This window comes from Oncorhynchus mykiss, chromosome 17, assembly GCF_013265735.2.
Source record: "Oncorhynchus mykiss isolate Arlee chromosome 17, USDA_OmykA_1.1, whole genome shotgun sequence".
NCBI lineage: Eukaryota > Metazoa > Chordata > Actinopteri > Salmoniformes > Salmonidae > Oncorhynchus > Oncorhynchus mykiss.
In genome coordinates, this window is record NC_048581.1 from 12,805,895 (window position 1) to 12,829,144 (window position 23,250).

The window sequence follows — 23,250 nt, forward strand, 5'->3', positions numbered from 1 at the left end:
CCGTGACTGATAGTAGGCTATTGATAGAAGGCTATGTTATTAATACAATACTTATTTTCAGTGCTTTCAAAAGCCATCATCTGACTTGCCTGCAGTGTGGTCGTCAAAATGTATTAAAAAACACGTCCCAGGGATGTGTCCTTTGGGGACCTCTAACAGAATATGACTGGCAGAACGGGTGTTGTATGTGGAGGATGAGGGCTGCAGTAGATATCTCAGATAGGGGTGAGTGAGGCCTAAGAGGGTTTTATAAATAAGCATCAACCAGTGGGTCTTGCGACTGGTATACAGATACGGCCAGTTTACAGAAGAGTACAGTGATGTGTCATATAAGGCGCATTAGTGGAAAATCTGATGGACATCGGTCCCGGATGAAAACGTTTGAATACCACTGATTTATAAAGAGTTTTGATTCGTTGTCTTGTATTTAAATTGTGTGGCACTTTTTTGTCACGTGCTTCAAGGGAGCGTTATGATTCCAGCCAATAGTTGCGTGCACAAAGAACCTTGACGGCCGGATGATAGCTCTGATTGGCCAAACACTCCAACAATCACCAACTGGGCCCGCCTCTTCCCGGAAGCTGACTGTCAGCTGATTTGTTTTTATTGACAACGGTGACGTTACATTATCGGTAAATATCCTGAACACAAAAGCTCATCCCTTCGTCTTTCCCCCTTTTCTCTCTACCTATCTTTCCTCCGCGTACCCCGGTATGGACGAAACTAGTCCGTTGGTTTCCCCGCTACGGGACTCCAACGACTTCGGCTTCTGCCCCACCGAGCCCACCAGTCCCCGGGGCGGATTTGGAGGCACGCCGGGCTCGGTGGTTCGCATCCCGGCCGGGAGTCCGGAGCGCAGCCGGGAGAGACAGCCGTTGTTGGACCGGGACCGAGGAGGTTCACCGCGGGATCCGCATAGAAACGACTTATCGGAGGATCCCGAGTTTCGAGAGATCATCCGCAAGGCGGAACGCGCCATCGACGAAGGGATCTATCCGGAGAGAATCTACCAGGGATCCAGCGGCAGCTACTTTGTCAAAGATTCACAAGGGGTAAGAAAGAGTGAAAAGCATTGAAAGGAGATCACAATCGATCGATTTAGCTAGGTCACCTAAACAGCTATGGATTGCATGTCGTCATATTTAGCTAGCATATATCAATGATAAGTACGACACTTTGTTTTATTGTTTATGAATGACAACAAGGAGATTGACAAGTCCATTAGTTATCATCCTTGAGTAATGATGTCTTGTGCGTCTTTTTATTGTCCAGAAGGCTACACTGTTACAGGTAAATTCCTCCCATCTCACTTTGTACTCTAAAAGTGAACAAGGCCTCTGGTTTGTTTCCTTCAGTATGACCTGTAAATATATCCTCCCAGCGGAGAAACCGCCTGGGGAAACAGGTGTCTAACTTCAACCTCCATTGTCCTGTTTGCTCGCTCCAACGTGGCCCCGTTCTGGTGTTGTTTATTGACTGTACTTCCATACAGTAGAGTTGACCCAGTTACAGTCTAGCCAATCTCTTATCTGGAACAGCTGTGTCACTGTGGCAACACCAGCTGAGGAGCCTAGTGCCCTCTACTCACTCTCATGTGTTGGCCTCGACTCGCGGATAGACTTTGTGTGTGTTTGTGTAACGCAGGGACAAATGACTCACAAATGGCACTGTATTCCCTATATAGTGCACTACTTTTGACCAGAGCCCGAACACACGTACACTCCCACACAGCTTCACGCAACAGTCTATCCGTCTGCATCGGCAATCAGTCATTGTTGCGCTGAGCTCATGGGGTTGTAATCACCCACACAGTCTTGGTAATAATGATGAATTGTCACGAGGTTTGTTGGGATGGAAAATAGTGCTCTTTCTATTTGATTGAGCTCCAGTCTAGAGAATTCTAACCAAAATCTGATCTTTGGATAGAAACATGAGGGAGAAGCAAACTATGGTGACTTGGTGCACAGACATAGACCTGGTACTAGTAGCAACTTACCCAACATTTATCATCATCTGAAACTCCACGATGCGGTCACATGTGTTGGTTAAAAATGGAAGTGTCTCTGTGGACTTTGGATGTCCTGACATGTGGGGGAATGCACCAGATTTCACTTCCTGTATGTGTAATTCCAAACAAGCACATTGTCTACCGGAACTCAGCCAGGTCTGTCTATAGTATCGTACCGACCCTGTGTGTATAAGCGCAGATATCTGCTCTGCCATGAAACATGCTCCTGTGGCAGTCGAGTAGTTAACAGAACAGTGTTGTTACAGTATGAAGCATGGTAGTAGTTAACAGAACAGTGTTGGTACAGTATGAAGCATGGTAGTAGTTAACAGAACAGTGTTACAGTATGAAGCATGGTAGTAGTTAACAGAACAGTGTTACAGTATGCAGCATGGTAGTAGTTAACAGAACAGTGTTGGTACAGTATGAAGCATGGTAGTAGTTACAGTATGAAGCATGGTAGTAGTTAACATGCAGCACCTGTGGAGAAATTTCTCCCTGTCTCCTCTGCATAGTGTAACTTCACTCATCCCATCTTTTACCAATGTTACATTTGTTCACAGCACAGGTGAGTTTGCAATTAGAAAATGCCCACCTAAATCTCTCTCTCCTCTCTCTGACTCTCTCTGTTTCTCTTTGTAGAAGATCATCGGTGTGTTCAAGCCTAAGAACGAGGAGCCTTATGGTCAGCTGAACCCAAAGTGGACCAAGTGGCTCCAGAAGCTGTGTTGTCCCTGCTGTTTTGGACGGGACTGTCTAGTCCTGAACCAGGGTTATCTGTCTGAGGCTGGGGCCAGTCTGGTTGACCAGAAACTAGAGCTTAACATAGTACCCAGGACCAAGGTAGGGAGGGGTTACACACACACACACACACACACACACTGAACCAGGGTAGTCTGTCTGAAGCCTGTGCGATCAGAAACTAAATACAGTCCCCGGGGCCAAGGTAGTGGTTAGACACACACACTTAGGCACGCAGGTACACACACAGGTACTGGGAGGTCCTGCGTCAGGGTTCTCTCTTGATTTCCTTCACTCTCTCACTCACACACACTCTCTCTCCCTCTCTCCTGTCCTCTCTCTCTACATCTTCTTCACCCTCTCCTTCTCTCCACCCTCTTGTCCCCCACCCCATCTCTCCACTAGGTGGTGTACCTGGCCAGTGAGACGTTTAACTATAACGCTATAGACCGGGTCAAGTCCAGGGGTAAGAGGCTGGCTCTGGAGAAGGTACCCAAAGTGGGACAACACTTCCACAGGATCGGCCTGCCTCCCAAGGTACGTCTGCTGCTTCCTGGTTGTGTTCCAAAGGGTACACTATTCCCTTTATAGTACACTACTTAGTTCACATACTATTCTTGAACTACAGGCCGCCCAGAGGGAAATGCAGGATGAAGGGTTTTTAAAGTGAATCCTTAATTGAAGTAAAGAGATTTAGCAGATTAAAGTTTTAAAGTTGAGACTTTACTCTAAAACTTCTCTATTAGGATCTGTGATTTCCTCTAGATTTGATTACTCTCTCTCTCTCTTACTCTCTTCTACCCTCTCTCTCTCCCACCCCTCCCCCTCTCTCTCTCCCACCCTCTCTCTCCCACCCCCTCTCTCTCTCTCCTCTTTCTCTCCTCTCTCTCCCACCCTCTCTCTCCGCTCTCTCTCCCACCCTCTCTCTCCCACCCCCCCCCCTCTCTCTCTCTCTCTCTCCTCTCTCTCTCTCCTCTTTCTCTCCTCTCTCTCCCACCTTCTCTCTCTGTCTCGCTCTCTCCCTCCTGTCCTCCAGTTGGGTTCGTTCCAGATCTTCGTTGAGGGCTTTAAGGATGCAGACTTCTGGCTGCGGAGGTTTGAGGCAGACCCCTTGCCAGAGAACACCAACAGACAGATGCAACTACAGTTTGAGAGGCTGGTGGTCCTCGATTACATCATCAGGAACACAGGTACGTAACCAAGGCAATGACGGTGAAGAAGGACAAGCAGGCCGGCTGACACCTGTGTGAATATGTGAAATAGTGATGTGGAAGGTGCATTAGACTCTGACACCTCTCTGTCTCTCTCTGTCTCCACAGATCGGGGAAATGATAACTGGCTCCTAAAATATGACTGTCCCATGGACCAGGGAAACCGGGTAACCACACACCCACACACCAGAACAGGCACTGAAACCTTGTGTGTCTGTTCCTTTTTCGGTGTCTGTTCTGGGGGTGGGGGGGGTGTACTCTTATGCACTTATGTCTGACTCAGAGTGCTCTCTTTCCACCTCTCTGTCTACCCCCCTGTCTATCACCCCTCCTCTCTCCCCCCTCTCCCCTCCACTCTCTCTGTCTACCCCCCTGTCTATCACCCCTCCTCTCCCCTCCACTCTCTCTGTCTACCTCCCTGTCTATCACCCCTCCTCTCTCCCTCCTCCCCTCTCCACTCTCTGTCTACCCCCCTGTCTATCACCCCTCCTCTCTCCCTCCTCTCCCCTCCACCTCTCTGTCTACCCCCCTGTCTATCACCCCTCCTCTCTCCCCTCCACCTCTCTGTCTACCCCCCTGTCTATCACCCCTCCTCTCTCCCTCCTCTCCCCTCCACCTCTCTGTCTACCCCCCTGTCTATCACCCCTCCTCTCCCCTCCACTCTCTCTGTCTACCCCCCTGTCTATCACCCCTCCTCTCTCCCTACTCTCCCCTCCACTCTCTCTGTCCACCCCCTGTCTATCACCCCTCCTCTCTCCCTCCTCTCCCCTCCACTCTCTCTGTCTACCCCCCTATCTATCACCCCTCCTCTCTCCCTCCTCTCCCCTCCACTCTCTCTGTCTATCACCCCTCCTCCCCCCTCCACTCTCTCTGTCCAGGACACAGACTGGGTAGTAGTGAAGGATCCTATCATCCAACTAGCTGCTATAGACAACGGACTGGCCTTCCCTCTCAAACACCCCGACTCCTGGAGAGCCTGTAAGCACCGCCTTCTGCCTCCTCAACCAATCACTGAACAGCTTGTAGAGATGCTCTGACCAATCACAGAGCAGTTTGTAGAGATGCACTTTCCCACTGCCCAATCACAGAGCCCCCTATAGAAATGCACCTTCTCTGTGACCAATCATTGCATTTCTCACTAAAGTTTGTTAATTTTTTTGACCAATCGTAGACCCGTTCTACTGGGCGTGGCTGTCCCAAGCCAAGGTTCCATTCTCCCAGGAGATAAGAGAGCTGGTTCTTCCCAAACTGGCTGATCCCAACTTTATCAAAGATCTGGAAGAAGACCTTTACGAACTGTTTAAGGTGAGGAGGAGGAGGGAGGGAGCCAACTTCAAACGGAATTGATTATCCAATCTTTGATGGTGTTTCTTTTTGAGTATTTTTGACCCTTGACCTGTGTGTTGCAGAAAGACCCAGGCTTCGACAGAGGGCAGTTCCACAGGCAGATAGCTGTTATGAGAGGACAGGTATGTTTTAAATACGCCATGCCTCTTTTTACATAATAATATCCCGGAAAACTTCAATTAAACACAGAGTCCCAAAACGCCGCCTGTCCATTTTTAATAGCCTGGGAATCGGCACTCATTTCAGCAAATAACAGCCGGGTCTAGATGAATTGTTTACAAGTGAAAGTCCGTGAGTAACGTCATTGGATGAGACAGCAGTGTGGTTTGACGTGGTTGGCTCAACTACAGCCGATACGAGAGACTGGTGCTGAAACATGAACTCTGGGAGTTACTAGGCAGTCTAGTCTCTGCAAGTCTAACCTGCGATGGATGTGTTACTCTAATGTTTATACTGGTCACAATAAACCGCGTGGTAGTCTTCTCAACCTTTTTATTGGGCGAAAGCTGTGCGCATTAAGGAAATAGAAGCCCGTCTCTAGTAGGCGCCGGTCGTGTTCAGTGATTGAAGCAAATAAATGTTGGGCTATTAATTGAAGTTAACTTGGAAGTAACTATTTATGTAGAAATAACTTCTCATTTTTATCTTTATTTTACTAGGCAAGTCAGTTAAGAACAAATTCGTATTTTCAATGACGGCCTAGGAACAGTGGGTTAACTGCCTGTTCAGGGGCAGAACGACAGATTTTGTACCTTGTCAGCTCGGAGATTTGAACTTGCAACCTTTCGGTTACTAGTCCAATGCTCTAACCATTCTTTGTAGATCAGTCAGTCAAAAATGACCCACAATGCATCACAGATGTTATGCCCTTATGAAGAGTGACCAACCTATTGGTCTCTCTCTCATCCCCCCCCTCTCTGGTGGCCTAGATCCTGAACCTCAGCCAGGCTCTGAAGAACAGTAAGACCCCCCTCCAGCTGGTCCAGATGCCTCCAGTTATAGTAGAAACAGCCAGAGCACCACAGAGGGCCAACAGTGAGTCTTACACACAGAGCTTCCAGAGCAGGAGACCCTTCTTCACCCGGTGGTAGAGGAGGAGGAGGAGTGAGCAAGTGTGTACGTCAAATGTATGTGTGTAAAGGGCAAACGAGTGAGGAGTCTCTCCGCCCCCCCCCGCCCCGTTCTCTATTACCCCCAACGGACACAGACGGTACTGAGAATGACTGAGGAAGACGAGGAGGACTGAGGACAAAAGGAAGAGAACGCATATCCCTCCGTCTGTTTGTCTCTGTGCCTTGTGTGGATGTCAAAGATGATGATGATGATGATGGTATATCTTCCTATAAGGAATGGAGTCTATATGATGGGCTTAGTAAACTCCCTTTCTATGGAGGTGCACACAGTGTATGTCCCAAAAGGAGCCCTACTCCCTAGTGCACTACTTTTGACCAGGGCCCATAGGGTTCCATTTGGGAAACAGAAACTTAACTCAGCCACTGCAGTTTTAAAGCCTCTCTCTCTCTCTCTCCCCCGGTTTGGGTGAGAGATGGTGTTGCATTCCTTATGACGGCCACTCTGTGGACAGCAGCAGCCATGCGGACTCATTGCTCTCATGGCTCTCTACTGCCCCCTTTGTCTTCGGATGAGGAACTGCAAGGTACTGCAGCGCGTTGAAGTTTTAGGGGGCCACATTTGGAGAAACTACTACTTTAGATCAGGTTTTCCTCTCCGCCATTCTGTAGTCAAATACATTTAAGATGTCTCCCATCGCTTCTGTTTACTTTGATTTCTGGTCATTTTTTTTATAATTTTTCATTCTTGTGGGAGAAAGATGGACACGTTTTTTTTGAAAACACACTATCAGGACTTCCTGCTGTTGCCACAGATTCTAACTGACCTGAAATGTATTGTGACATTTGCACTGTATAATTTGTATGTAATATATTTAATGAAAGATTATAACAAAACTGTATTACATTAATACCATGTATCTTGTCGTTTTGTTTTGATAAATGTGTTTTTATTTTAGAGAGAAGACTTTATTCTTATTTTCCTCCTCACTTTATTCGGTGAGGACATTCATCTACTTCTTAGACAAAACTATGCACACAAATACATCTATGCAAGTTTACTTTGACAGATTTGCATGTTTATGTGTCAACCGTAACCCTTAAATGGATAGTTCACTCAAACTGAATCTTAGTTTTATTCATTAGTCCACTGTTGGACCACTTTCAGTACAGAGTGATAACGGTCCTGTGTTTTACATCACAGTTAATGCTGTGTAAATGTCTTCCCATGTTGTTTACACCTTTCCAAGTCCTTTCAGGTTCAGTTGTAGGCTATCTACCAGGTATAGCTTTGTTATAGAGAGATCCCATTTCTAGTGTTACTGGCTTTTCTACGAAGTCCATGCCTTTTGGGATTTTTGGACCACACACAGGCCGTGCTCGAGAGGATCAAAACCGCAATGTATCATGGGCAAATTGTAACTGACCGACTGATCTACAAATAATGAGTAATTTGATGCCAGGGGATTCGACAGTCGCCTGCAGTCGTTTTGATGCTCTCGAACACAGCCATAGTCACCTGCCGATAGTGTTGTAGATCGGTCTGTCTGCTCTGATCAGTCAGTGAACAGTGACTGAGCAGGATTGATAATGCTCTCAAGCAGTCATTGTGATGTTGCCAGTTCTCTCCCTTCCTTTGGTTAAAGTGACAACATCTCGACAAGTAAGGTTAGGTTGACAGTGTGGTCGAAAACGTACTTCATTTAACTCCACACATGGAGTTATTGAACGACACCTCGCTCTGATTGGTGTGAACGGAAAAAGGACCAATCACAGAGCAGCTTTACGACACGTTTTAAGTTCAGCAGGCCAGCGCTCATTTCTCTCCGTTGGCTCAGTGTAGAATGCGATGGAGGTAGCGTTCTGGGTCCCTGGTTCCTTCCTGCCTCGTCACGGCCCCCAGCCTCTCCAGATGGGGTCTCTCTGAGGGCTTCTGTGCGTCCGTCAACGGGGCGCCCCCCTCTGCACCTGTCGACCCTCCAGGGAGGTGGTCCAGCTCTCCAATATCACTGGGGTCCTCCTCTTCATTGTCCTCCTCAGGGTGGTCCAAACCGTCCTTAATCCTGGAAGGAGGGAGAGCATAAATGGGAGGGAAGGAAGGAAAGAGTGAGGGATAGAGAGAAGGGAAAGTGGGAGGGAAGGAGAGAGGGACGTCTCTTTAAAACAAAGTCACAGTGGAAACCTACCTGGAAGTGTTATTTCAGGCCAAACCCTGCTTCTACCTATGCAGTTGCTTCAGGGCCTGTATGTATCCAAGCTTTCAAAGTAGTAGTGCTGATTTAGGATCAGGTTTTGCCTTTTGGATCACAAAGAATAAGATAAGATGGACATGGGGGATCTGATCCAAGATCAGCACTCCTACTATGAGATGCTTGATACATAGGGCCTCAGATGTGCAAACACTGACATGGGATAGAAGAAGAGACCATAGAGATCATTAGAAGCCTGACTACCACTCATTTAATCGATCTGTCAGTTAAACATAAGTTAAATGTGGAGAGTCTGTCTAGTCAGGTGGAGGATGTAGTTAAAGGATTTGAGCTGATCTGTCTGTTGATGCCAGACCAAATACCCTTGACCTGGTTTCCACTCTCTTTAATTCTCTGTCTCTCTGTCTCCTCTTTCCTTCTCTCATTGTGCTCTCTCGCTTTCCATCTGTCTCTAACTCCTTTCTCTCCCTTCTATCCCTCCTCTCTCTCTCTTACCTGAGGTGTCCAAATGCTTTCAGCAACTTGGGTTCTCTGTGTCCCTCCGTCCTGATACCACTCCTGCTTCTGGCTCTCACCCTGAACCCCACCAACGCCTGGGCCAGCCCTGCATCCATCTCTCCCTCCTCCTCCTCCTCTTCCTCTCCCCCCTCTCTCCCTCTGTCTCGCTCTTCTCTGCCCCACACCAGTCTTGCCCGCTGCTCTGCGTCCCGGTCCCCGGCCACATGGAACAGCCGTCTTAGCTGACGCAGATTTACCCCCGCGAAGATGTTGGAACATCCCGACTTCCTGCTTCGCCTCTTTTCAGGCTGCCAGAGCAGGGACGGACCATCCACCACAGAGGGGGGTTCCGGGTCCTCCATAACCCTCTGAGAGAGGGGAGATGGAGGGGTGAGGAGGAGAGAGGGGGGGATGAGGTAGTAGTAGTAGGGAGATCAGGTTGATGAGAGACAGATTGAAAGAATAGAGGGATTCCAAGACAACTCCGTCAGCACCTGCAAACAAACAGACATCAATCATTGGCTAAATGTCGCTAGCCCCTGACCTGGGCTGGCAACTGCCCAGCAACCTAGATGTTTGTGGGATGACAGCATTATCCTTGAATCTCAGACCACACAATGTCTGCATCCCAAAATAGCACCCTATTCCCTATATAGTGCACTCTGGGTCCTGGTCAGAAGTAGTGCACTACATGAGAATAGGGTGCCATTTGGGATGTAGCCAAAGACACTCTGTAGGTTGTCAAGGAAACACACGCACACATGCAGTGTAAGCCTGCTTAGAGAGGAGGGAGAGGAAGGAGAGAGAGGGGGGGGGGAGAGCGAGGGAAGGAGAGAGAGAGAGAGAGAGAGAAGGGGAGAACATAACGTTTAAAAGCTGGTTGTTGACTCCAACAAGGGATAAAGAGTGGATGTTGGACTGAGGCCCTTTGTGTTGTTACTAAGCAACAGTGAGACATTATCTTATAGTTCAACTATTTTACAAGGCACTTGTATTAGTATAACACTGGCACTGTCTGAAATACTGATGTCGACAGAAATAAAGTGAAAGCAAAGGTTAAACAAAGCAACGTTTAATGAGAGAGGGTGGTGTCTATCAGGTGTAGGTCATGGCTTAATTTTCATAGACACAGGGCTGGCCACAGATACAATGAAGCATAAGATGAGTAAACCTAGTGTAAAATCATGTAATTATAAGTAGTATATAAAATGACCAATTGTTTACATAATGAGTAACTTGATGAATATCATAGATAATAGCCTACATCAAGGACCAACTATCATTATTATGCTTGACAGTCACAGGGGGAGCTACTGAAATGCGGGAATGCCTAGTTATGTCTGGAATTATAATTGACCTTCCCACCCCGCAGCGAAGCGCAATCTGCTCCATAGACGCGCATTTTGATGAACAGTTTGCTGCGGGCCGCCAGATGTTTCACGATCGAACATATTTGCTTATAGTATGCCTACCAATAACGTACAAATAATGCTTATAAAATAGCATGACATGTTGTAAATCAACATATAACGTTACCTGCACAACAAAATCAATGAGCTATTAGTCAAGCGGATTTGCTGCGTGACAGCATCAGAGAGATTATAAACTCTTACCCCTTCAGCAAGTGAACGCAGTAAAATCTGACACCTGCTCAGGCTTTGAGGAGATGTAGCCTACTGCGCAGATATGGAATTCCATATGGAAATTGACATTCTCCGCTACTTTATAGTAGCCTTCTTCTGCTGTCAAAGACGAGAAGCAAACAAAGTTTTTCTGTGTAGTGTGCGCTTGAGCCCTCACAATGAACTCTCTCTCTCACTATCTCATTCTCTCTTTGTCTCGCTCTCTCTCTCTCGACAACCAATAGCAGCACTTGGGACACAGCACTCCCCTCCTATTCGACCGGGGCGACCCCTTTCTGACCAATCACAGGCTTTGAGAGAGACGCGTCAGCAACTGTTTAGATCACACAGTGTACAAGGTGTGATCTGACATTGACGTCATCGGCGCGTGTGCTTACCTCAAAGCCAGTGTTGCCATGTCATGGAGCGTATTATTAAGCTCCCAATAATAATAATTTTAATGGAAAACTTTTCTTCTGTCGTTACAAATTACGTCGATATTCCTTCTTAACTCGCTAGGTAACGTTGTGGGAAAAAGGGTTTATTAGAGAAATGTGTCAAATCATCTCTTGCTGCAACAGAAATGTTGACCTAGTTTTCTGAACCTATGGGAGGGTTTTTGATTAGTTATTGTCATTTCAAATGGACCTGGCAACCCTGCTCAAAGCAGAGGGGAAGAAACCATCAGGAGTGTAATTCATCCATGTGCCATTCCTCCTCCTCAGACATATCTATAATCATCATAACAGTGTGTAACAAATTGTGTAAGACAGGGTAAATGCGTCCGCATGCTTCAGTTCGGCTGGCGTCTAGCCGAAGTCAGTTAGGCGAACCGAACTAGTGTGGTCGCATGCACTCAAAATACACTGCTCAAAAAAATAAAGGGAACACTAAAATAACACGTCCTAGATCTGAATGAATGAAATATTCTTATTAAATACTTTTTTTCTTTACATAGTTGAATGTGCTGACAACAAAATGCCGTTTGATACTCCTGGTATTGGATATGACTGAAAAAGAATCTCACAGACATTCATACCTGAACCGCACCTTTATTTACCAAGGTAGAGTACATGATCAGTGGAAATATTAAATGTACAGGCTACAATGTGGGGATCTCATGCTACATGTATATACGACTTGCATCCTTGGCACAAAGTTAGATTATATTCTACTCAATCCATAGGCTTCATTGATGCCAGTCAGACTGTTTTGAAGTTGATACAACCGGCTATGATAGCTTAAGTTCATATCTAGGTTCTGAACTAATATGTATACCAAACGTTTGGGTCCATACACATATCTGCTAGACAGCTACACATCCATAGGTATACAGGGATTTTATCCTCCACTGCCCAATAAGCAGGAACATAGTTAGCTACGTTATTTCATCTCACTGCATTGCATGGCAAATATCAGCAAGGCAAACTGTACATTCAATTTGCAGTAAATGCTTTAGCTAGCTAGATTCTTTACGTCCACTGTTTCACAAGACGACAGCCTGGTTTGCTGGTAGTTTCAGGAGTCCCTAAAACATTAAACAACCAGAATTACAATTTCATACTCATGTCAAAACACCTATAAAGCTAGCTAGCTGGCTACTGTGATTTACTGTGATTTAATGTGATTTAGTGTAATTGAATGTGATTTAATGTGATTTAGTGCAATTTGGTGTGATTAGCTGTGCCCTAAATGGGATTGGCCCTATGGTGAACGGAGGGCTGGGTTGTGAGGTTGGGTTGTGAGGTTGAGTTGTCAGGTTGGGTTGTCAGGCTGGGTTGTCAGGGCAGAACTGTTGGAACACACAGAATAGCTGATCTGGAACCATTCATCTGTAGAGAATGGAATATAGATGAGGTAAAGAGTTCAATGGAACTTGACCCAAAGAATCTAATTGCCATGGAAACGCATGGGGGAAAGATCCCGAATCTCCTCATTGCACCCCAGCAAAATGAAACTACACTTAGGCTATTAATTATAAGCTCATTTCACACTATGTTGAGGTAAAAATCTAGTCAATGATCTCCAGCAGTTCCACAGTAAACCACTCGCTGTCTGGTAGACACACCTCTCCTAGTCAATGATCTCCGGCAGTTCCACAGTAAACCACTCACTGTCTGGTAGACACACCTCTCCTAGTCAATGATCTCCGGCAGTTCCACAGTAAATCGTTCATTCCCTCTTTATCTCTAATTTGGTATTATAAACTGTCAGTAAACTAAGTTGTTAATGTTATTTAATCAGCTAGCTCCGTCACCCGCCGAGACCCAGCATCAGTCAGGGAAGAGCTGATTCCAAAGCTTTAATGAGATTTCCTTCTAAATGTACAATGAATAAGGACCCTGTTAACCAGGTCCGTGTGGATAGAACCTTTTGCCAGGCCCCCCGGGTTTGAATGTGTCAAGAACTGCAACGCTGCTGGGTTTGTCACGCTCAACAGTTTCCCGTGTGTATCGTGCATGGCCCTCCACCCAAAGGACATCCAGACAACTTGACACGACTGCCAAGTTTGTGTATATTCCATATGTTAACCAATACTTGAGATGCGAATACAGTTGATTGACTTCATAACAAGAAGACTGTGAACACGGGTGTGTGTGACGCGTCTCTTCCTCCATTCAGATCCTATCGTGTTGACGATCGCTAGCTACGGTTTTTTAACACTTTCCCCGCTAGTCAGGTTAGCCTGATGTTGCATTTCTGGCCTTTTTATTATTCATGGGGGGCATTTCATCAGTACATTGCATTTATGGAAAGCATGCATGCAAAGTTATGTAGCATTTGATGCATGTCAGATCCACATGGGCAAATTAGATTCCAATAATGCATAATTGCCATCATTGTAAAGTAATCTTGCATAATTTAAAAAGGGATTGAATACCTAGATAACAATGCAATACATTACAGACCCATATGCATGTGTGGATTGAAATGCAAGGGAAATATCATGATTTTCACATCCTTAAACTAACACATGATACATCTATTATATGATCAACACTGTTTCATTGCAGCCTGGTTGCAAGTGTCTGTAATGTTACAAGGAGTGGAATGTTCGTCAAACAGACTACAGCCCAGACTAGTTCCATTCATTACATACGCACGATTTTCATAGCTTTGGGTGTCCAAAAGATAAGAGTTCACAACTTTCTCCAAATGCAGATAAATGCTGGCTGCTAGCTAACATCAAGTATGTTAGGTACCGGTGTTGTGCCGAAAATCCCCCTGCCAGAATCCACCCCCGCCTTCTAATTTCCTTAATTTTGTGGCTCGAGTCAAATACTTTCGGTGACACACATCAGAGTCAAATAGTTTCTATAGAACAAACTTCATGCCAGAAAAGGCAACCGAAATGAATAATTAATGTATGTGTGTTATTTTAAACATAGAGGAGGGAGTAAAATGTTGGCAAGCAATAAACATTTCAGAACGACTATGTCTGAATTATTATCCTTACACTTTCAAAAATACTAGTTGAATAAGACATGGGAGAGATGACGAATTATGGCAAAGAGATTTATTTATAGACTAATACAACAATCAGTAGCGGCATCTTGCCCGGGGCAACACGGTGCGGGGCGGGCGCTGAAGGGGGCGTTCGCCCAGGGCGCCATACAAGCTAGAACCGCCACATACACTTGAAACAAATAGCCAAACTGAAAACTGCAGACAAAAATGTGAAGAGCAGAAATGAAGAGCAGAAATGTCAGCTAGCAAGCAAGTCACAGTAACGAGGAACGCGAAGGGGGGGATTCTGTCAGAGGGGAGATTTTCGACACAACACCTGTGCAGAAGCAAAGGCTACGTATGTATTACAGGTATAACATATACTTTATTTATAACATATACTTTATTTATAACATATACTTTATTTATAACATATACTTTATTTATAACATATACTTTATTTATAACATATACTTTATTTCACCGAAAATCCCTCATGAATTGTTTTAAGGTTATTTTGAGATGTGTTACACTACTTTTAAGAGTGAACTATTGTATTGTATTTATTTTCTACATGGTGTTAATGCTGTGAGGTCATCAACGGGAGCCATGCTTTTACTCCTCGGTTTGCTCAGAGCCTGATGAGGAGAGGTATGTGTTATGTACGCTCCGCTCTTTTCAATGCACATGTAAGCAAATGTCCAAAAAAAGACAACCTAAAATTATATCGTCATTGATTTGGTGTTGCGTTACTGTTTTTAGGAATACATATTAGTGTGAATGGGGATAATGTTTGACTGCAACTTTGCAAGGCTTGCCCAGCCACCGTTACCTTTGCGGGTCTCTCAGGTGCAGACAGCGTGAGTTTTCTGACAGGAATTCAGCACTCTTTTGTCTTTTATCAGGCTAATATACTTGTGTATGGCAGTCCAGACGGCAGCATCAAGCTTGACTTTGTATTTGTATCCATTCCATGCAGGTATGTTGTGAAAAGTGACGATTTGATATGTAATGTTTAATGTGCTAATTAGTTAGCTGCTGTTCATTTTGTTACTTTTCTGGGCATGTCAAAATGGCGTTGTTGCCTCATTAGTATACCTCAGGTACACTAAGAAATATTTAGCATTTATTAGCAAATTATTCCTGTACAACATTTATAAAATGAAATGAGTCTTTTGAAAATATGAACACGTACATTTTGTACAATGCATTTTTAGTTGTTGACGTGAGTTAGCTCAGAGCGTGATGAAGAGAGGCTAATATAGTTGTGTTTGGGAGTCCAGACAGCAGCACCAACCTTAGTCTTGTATTTGTATCCATTCCATGCAGTCACTAAAAGAGAGACAACCGGCAGGCTTGTGTCCAGAGACTTGTCTTCCACCTACACCTCACCAGAGACACAACGCAGAAAGGTACGGTACTGTACAGTGCCTTTAACACGTGCATGATGGGGAGATGAGGCCAGAGGTTGCATTGCATTACAACTTCTCTCTTTTCCCCCTCACTTTTCTCTCTTCCCTCTAACCTCCTCTCTCTCCCTCCCTCCCATTTTCTCTTTTCCTATTTTTCTCTCCCTATTTATTTTTCTCTTCTCTGTTATCTCTCTCTTCATTCCACTCCACTCTTTTCTCTTTACTCACTTTTCTCTCTCTACTTTTTCTTTCTATCGCTCTCCTTTCTCTCTCATTTTTCTCCCCTCTTTCTTTCTTTCTTTATCTCCCCTTTCTTTCTCTCTCTCTTTCTTTCTTTCTTTCTCTCTCTCTTTCTCCCTCTCTCTTCTTTCTCTCTCTCTTCTTTCTTTCTCTCTCTCTCTTTCTTTCTCCTCTTTCTCTCTCTTTCTTTCTCCTCTTTCTCTTTCTTTCTTTCTCTCTCTCTCTTCTTTCTTTCTTTCTCTCTCCTCTTTCTCTCCTCTCCTTCTTTCTTTCTCTCTTTCTTTCTCTCCCCTTTCTTTCTCTCTCCTTTCTCTCACTCTCTTCTTTCTTTCTCTCTTTCTTTCTCTCTCCTCTTTCTCTCGCTCTTTCTCCCTCTCTCCTCTTTCTTTCTTTCTTTCTCTCTTTCTCTTTCTTCCTCTATTCTTTCTCCCTCTATCTTCTTTCTCTCTCTCCTCTTTCTTTCTCTCTCTCCTCTTTCTTTCTCTCCTCTTTCTTTCTTTCTCTCTCTCTTATTTCTCTCTCTCTTTCTCTCTCTCTCCTTTCTCACTTATTTTTCTCTCCTTTCTCTCAAATTCATTTTTTTCCTAATTCAAGCTGCTTTATTGGTATGAAAAACATTGTGTCACTTTTGCCAAAGCAACAATGTATATACATTGTAATACAATTATAAAAAGATAACAAATAGTAATATAAAATGGTGGCAAATGAAATACAACATGAAATACAAAAATAACAAGGGAAGTCAGTAGTAGAAATATAATAAATAAACATGGAAAATGAAACTAAAACTAACTTATAACTAAATAACTAATCTTCACCATTACATCAGTACTACAACTACCATCATCATTACCACTACTACTACTACTACCACCACCATCATTACTACTACTATTACTACTACTACTACTACCACCACCATCATTACTACTACTACTACTACTACTACTATCATCATTACTACTACTATTACTACTACTACTACTACCACCACCATCATTACTACTACTACTACTACTACTACTACTACTACTATCATCATTACTACTATTACTACTACTACTATTACTACCAGTACTATTACTATTACTACTACTACTACTATTACTACTACTACTATCATCATTACTACTACTACTATTATTACTACTACTATTACTACTATTACTACTACTACTACCATCACCATCATTACTACTACTATTACTACTATTTCTACTACTACTACTACTATTACTACTACTATTACTACTACTACTACTATTACTACTACTACTACTACCATCACCATCATTACTACTACTATTACTACTATTTCTACTACTACTACTACTATTACTACTACTATTACTACTACTACTACTATTACTACTACTACTACTACCATCACCATCATTACTACTACTATTACTACTACTACTACTACTACTACTACTACTACTATCATCATTACTACTACTACTATTACTACTACTACTACCATCACCATCATTACTACTACTATTACTACTACTACTACTATTACTACTACTACTACTACTACTACCATCACCATCATTACTACTACTATTACTACTACTACTACTACTACTACTACTACTACTACTACTAACATCATTACTACTACTACTACTACTACTACTATCATCATTACTACTATTACTACTACTACTAATACTATTACTACTACTACTACTACTATCATCATTACTACTACTACTACTACTACTACTACTATCATCATTAACGCTACTACTACTACTACTACTACTACTACTACTACTACTACTACTACTATTACTACTATTACTACTACTACTACTACTACTACTACTACTATTACTACTACTACTACTACTATTACTACTACTACTATTACTACTACTACTATTACTACTACTACTATTACTACTACTACTACTACTACTACTACCATCACCATCATTACTACTACTATTACTACTATTACTACTACTACTACTACTACTACTGTAACGGATGTGAAACGGCTAGCATAGTTAGCAGTGTGCGCTAAATAGCGTTTCAATCGGTGACGTGACTTGCTCTGAGACCTTGTAGTAGTAGTTCCCCTTGCTCTGCAAGGGCCGCGGCTTTTGTGGAGCGATGGGTAACGATGCTTCGTGGGTGTCAGTTGTTGATGTGTGCAGAAGGTCTCTGGTTCGCGCCCGGGTATGGGCGAGGGGACGGTCTAAACTTATACTGTTACACTGTTACTATCATCATTACTACTACTACTACTACTATTACTACTACTACTACTATTACTACTACTACTATTACTATTACTACTACTACTACTATTATTACTACTACTACTACTACTACTATTACTACTACTACTATCATCATTACTACTACTACTACTATTACTACTACTACTACTACTACTATCATCATTACTACTACTACTACTACTACTATCATCATTACTACTATTACTACTACTACTAATACTATTACTACTACTACTACTACTATCATCATTACTACTACTACTACTACTACTATCATCATTACTACTACTACTACTACTGCTATTACTACTACTACTACTACTACTATCATCATTACTACTATTACTACTACTACTACTACCATCATTACCACTACTACTACTACCACCACCATCATTACTACTACTACCACCATCACCATTACCACTACTACTACTACCACCACCACCATTACTACTACTACTCCTACCACCATCATTACTACTACTATTACTACTACCACCATCATTACTACTACTACTACCACCACCATCATTACTACTACTACTGCTACTACCACCACCACCACCATTACTACTACTACTACTACCACCATCATTACTACTACTACTACCACCATCATTACTACTACTACTACTACCACCACCATTACTACTACTACTACTACTACTACCACCACCATTACTACTACTACCACCACCATCATTACTACTACTACTACTACCACCATCATTACTACTACTACTACTACTACCACCACCACCACCATTACTACTACTACTACTACCACCATCATTACTACTACTACTACCACCATCATTACTACTACTACTACTACCACCACCATTACTACTACTACTACTACTACCATCATTACTACTACTACTACCACCATCATTACTACTACTACTACTACCACCACCATTACTACTACTACTACTACCACCATCATTACTACCACTACTACTACCACCACCATTACTACTACTACCACCACCATCATTACTACTACTACTACTACCACCATCATTACTACTACTACTACTACTACTACTACCACCACCATCATCATTACTACTACTACCACCACCACCACCATCATCATCACTACTACTACTACTACTACTACTACTTCTACGACTACTACTACCACCATCATTACTACTACTACTACTACCACCATCATTACTACTACTACTACTACTACCACCGCCATCATCATTACTACTACTACCACCACCACCATCACTACTACTACTACTACTTCTACGACTACTACTACCACCATCATTACTACTACTACTACTACCACCATCACTACTACTATTACTACCACCACCATCATCATCACTACTACTACTACTACTACTACCACCATCACTACTACTACTGCTACTACCACCATCACTACTACTACTACTACTACTACTACTACTACTACTACCACCATCATCACCTATGAGTATTTTTAGTTTTTGGAATGGAATAAATGTTGTAATTTCTGTGAATAAGGAATCTCTTGGTGAGGAACATTTATCACAGTAAAGGAGAAAGTGCATCTCCGTTTCTACCTCCCCTGTTGTGCAGTGATCACATCCTCTTTGAGTAGCCATGTCTTTTCATGTCTACTACTACTACTACTACTACTACTACCATGTCTTTTCATGTCTACTACTACTACTACTACTACTACTACCATGTCTTTTCATGTCTACTACTACTACTACTACTACTACCACTACCACCATGTCTGTTCATGTCTACTACTACTACTACTACTACTACCACCATGTCTGTTCATGTCTACTACTACTACTACTACTACCATGTATTTTCATGTCTACTACTACTACTACTACTACTACTACCACCATGTCTGTTCATGTCTACTACTACTACTACTACCACCATGTCTGTTCATGTCTACTACTACTACTACTACTACTACTACCATGTCTTTTCATGTCTACTACTACTACTACTACTACTACTACCATGTCTTTTCATGTCTACTACTACTACTACTACTACTACTACCATGTCTGTTCATGTCTACTACTACTACTACTACTACTACTACCATGTCTGTTCATGTCTACTACTACTACTACTACTACTACTACTACCATGTCTGTTCATGTCTACTACTACTACTACTACTACTACTACTACCACCACCATGTCTTTTCATGTCTGCCGGTTTCTATGTCCATGTCTTTTCTGCGTTTTCATTACGAGTGGAAAGTGGACCAGTTCTGCCCTACATGCATTAGTTGATGTATTTCTCTGGATTTTCTGACAGAATTCTGCATGTGGGGCTTCAATTGGATGTTTGTCCCACATTTTAAAGTCCAGTTTATTGAGTGGCCCCCAAACCTCACTTCTGTAAAGAGCTATTGGTAGGATTACACTGTCAAATATTTGGGTCCAAATTCTAATTGGGATGTTGATTTAGAATAATTTCATTTTTATTGCATACAATGCTCTGCAGGCTTTTTCTTTGAGTGCATTCACTGCCACATTAAGGTTCTGTTGAAGACCTTCTTTGGTTTGTGATAGAATAACCAAATCCTCAGCATATAGCAGGTATTTTACCTCTGTGTTAAACAGTATGAGTCCTGGGGCTGGAGAATGGTCCAACATGTCTGCTAATTCATTGATATATAAATGTTGGAAAGGTTTGGACTCAAACTGCAGCCTTGTCTCACACCTCGATTTTGTGAAAATAATTATGTTCTTTTGTTTTCGATTTTTATTGCACACTTGTTTTCTGTGTACATACATTTTATTAAGTCATACACCTTACCACCAAGCCCACTTTAGAGAATTGTGTAGAATAGCCCTTCGTGCCAAATAGAATCAAATGCTTTTTTTAAAGGCAATAAAGCAAGCAAAGATTTTGCCCTCTTTTTTTTTTTAGTGGTGTAATGTCTGCTTCCAACTCACACCGTCAAACACATGGATCCCCTGAACGCAGCTCACTCTCCAGATCCCAATCACCTGAATTCTGATCACCTGTTCACACACCTGTATGTCATAATCACACACTATGTAGTTCAGTTCATTGTGAGGTATTATTTTTTTGTTGTTGTCCACATTCTATTCAGATCTCTGTTTATTTCCATATTAGTCCTCCCGACACAATCCCATAAACTACAAAAACCCCAAGACAAAACAAACCACATAAATCACCCATGTCACACCCTGGCCTAACCAAAATAATAAAGAGAACACAGAATACTAAGACCAGGGTGTGACATAACAACGTTGTTTTGTCTATTCTCTGCCTGTACTGTTACCTGTCAGATTTCCTGTCATCCACCTCTTTCCTGATCTCCCGGACAACATTACTAGCCTTTTCCCTGCCTGTACTGTTACCTTTTTGGATTCCCTGTGTATGACCTTCTGCCTGTCCCTGGACCGTGCTACCTGCCTCCTCCTGTGTATGACCTTCTGCCTGTCCATGGGACCATGCTACCTGCCTCCTCCTGTGGTCCTTTACACCTGCTGCGCCCTGCGCTTGAAACCAGCACTTAGTCTCCCATCATACTCATTACAGGTGGACATGTTTATTAATTAGTCTGTGTAAGGTGTAAATATGGTCAGTAGTGCGATGGTGGGGGAGAAATCCAATGTGACATTTACTGAATTAAATTTTTTTATTGAAGAAAGTATTGAATTCAAAATGCTATACACAACCTTTCCCAATTAGTTGTTTTTGCAAATTCCCCTGTAATTATTGGGGTCTGATTTGTCTCCACTCTTGTGGACAGGGGAAAAGTTAATACCATACTGAACATTTTAAGCACAGCATTTTGCAACTCAGGTGTGCTGTTTTTCAGCATTTCATTTCTGATCTTATCTAGACCACAAGCCGCCTTTGATTTTATAGATTTGAGCTTTTCATTTAGTTCTTGTTGGGTTATTGGGTCATTTTTAATGGATTTTGGTTGTTTTTAATGACTGATTCAAGGATGTTCAATTTTTCTTGAATTTCTAATTGGTTCTGTTGTCTTTTTGTAAAGATTATCAAAATACGTTTTCCAAATTCCTTCATCTTGTAATTCTTGTGGCTTTGTCGAGCTTAAATTGTTCGTGGTTCAGAACTGATTTCGTTCAACTGCGTTTTCAATTTCGTCGAGTGTCTTGTTGGTATAATTCAATTTCTTGCGTTTCAGTGTATGTTTCTACGGCTTCAGAGTTTCAAAGTATTCATAGCGTAGCTCCGAGAGTCCCCTCTGATTCTACCATTAAGCATGTACAGGCCTAAGGCTCGACAGATGCACTAACTCCTTCCCATTTTTGTTCAGTATTTGTTCAGGACTGTTTCTATTTATAAGAGGGCTACTGTACAAGGAGGGGTGTCCAACTATGTGGTGGTTACCTCCCACATCAGTGTAGTCAGGCTCAGAACCTGTCCTCGCATTGAAATCTCACTTCTGCCTGAAATGTAATGATTTCTGCCTGGAGATTGTCAAAAAACTGGTCATCATCATATGGTGAAACTGAAGGAGGAGCAGAAGCTGCACATATGTACACATCATTGTCACAAGAGATTGTACCTTTGTTAAGTTTGAGCCAAATGTGAATGGTACCTTTTTTTTCATTTCATTCAGTGCTGCTTAAGCCGAATGATGATTCCACCCGGCCCCGTTTAAACCTGTTTATGTTTGATTGATGGTAGTAAACTTTCTCTATAGCCTGAGGGACACTGAGTATCTATTTCTCCACAACACCGTGTTTCCAGTAGGATTATGATGTCCTCCTGTCCCATTGATGTTTTTAATCCATTCTGGATTTGTTTTTTTATAACCAAAATGTGAAGAGAATAGGCCCTGGATATTCCAAGAGCTGATAGTTAATGATCTCATTTATAATAAGTGATATTCACTGGTTTGAGTAAAGTACATTGAAAATAAATCCAAAATAGTAAAATATATATATATATATACCATTACATATAATTATTATTATAATACCAGTGCCAATAAAATATAGAATAGTTGTAAACAAATGAATAAGAATGGAATAAGATTTGTACTTATTTTTGTGTGCAATGCAATCTGCAACCCTGTGTGTGATTTAAAGGGTCTGTCTAGCCCAGTAGTCTGCATATTAGATGCAGTAGTTGGCACACCTCTCTTCTCTGATTGTTCTAGGTGTCTTTTGCCAGAGGTTACCTCAGCATA

The 23,250-nt window shown here is 42.6% G+C and overlaps 2 protein-coding genes and 1 long non-coding RNA gene across 3 annotated transcripts; 2 read left to right on the forward strand and 1 right to left on the reverse strand.

The window, feature by feature from the left end:
- The first annotated feature begins 556 nt into the window (after window positions 1-556).
- LOC110485454 (phosphatidylinositol 4-kinase type 2-alpha) lies at window positions 557-7,288 on the forward strand. The gene is made up of 9 exons (XM_036949039.1): window positions 557-1,052; window positions 2,651-2,851; window positions 3,155-3,286; window positions 3,786-3,939; window positions 4,069-4,127; window positions 4,839-4,938; window positions 5,132-5,265; window positions 5,370-5,429; window positions 6,237-7,288. Exons 1-9 carry the CDS (start codon window positions 714-716, stop codon window positions 6,396-6,398), a joined length of 1,341 nt encoding a protein of 446 aa, XP_036804934.1. The 5' UTR covers window positions 557-713; the 3' UTR covers window positions 6,399-7,288.
- On the reverse strand, window positions 6,955-10,924 carry LOC110485452. Its single transcript, XM_036949045.1, has 3 exons — window positions 10,699-10,924; window positions 9,083-9,579; window positions 6,955-8,440 (listed from the first exon to the last, which is right to left on the reverse strand). Exons 2-3 carry the CDS (start codon window positions 9,445-9,447, stop codon window positions 8,212-8,214), a joined length of 594 nt encoding a protein of 197 aa, XP_036804940.1. The 5' UTR covers window positions 9,448-9,579; window positions 10,699-10,924; the 3' UTR covers window positions 6,955-8,211.
- Window positions 10,925-14,340: 3,416 nt separating this feature from the next.
- Window positions 14,341-22,331, forward strand: LOC118940080. Its single transcript, XR_005036691.1, has 5 exons — window positions 14,341-14,512; window positions 14,748-14,805; window positions 15,060-15,133; window positions 15,484-15,566; window positions 21,368-22,331. It is a non-coding gene; the product is annotated as an uncharacterized LOC118940080 (long non-coding RNA).
- The last annotated feature ends 919 nt before the right edge of the window (window positions 22,332-23,250 follow it).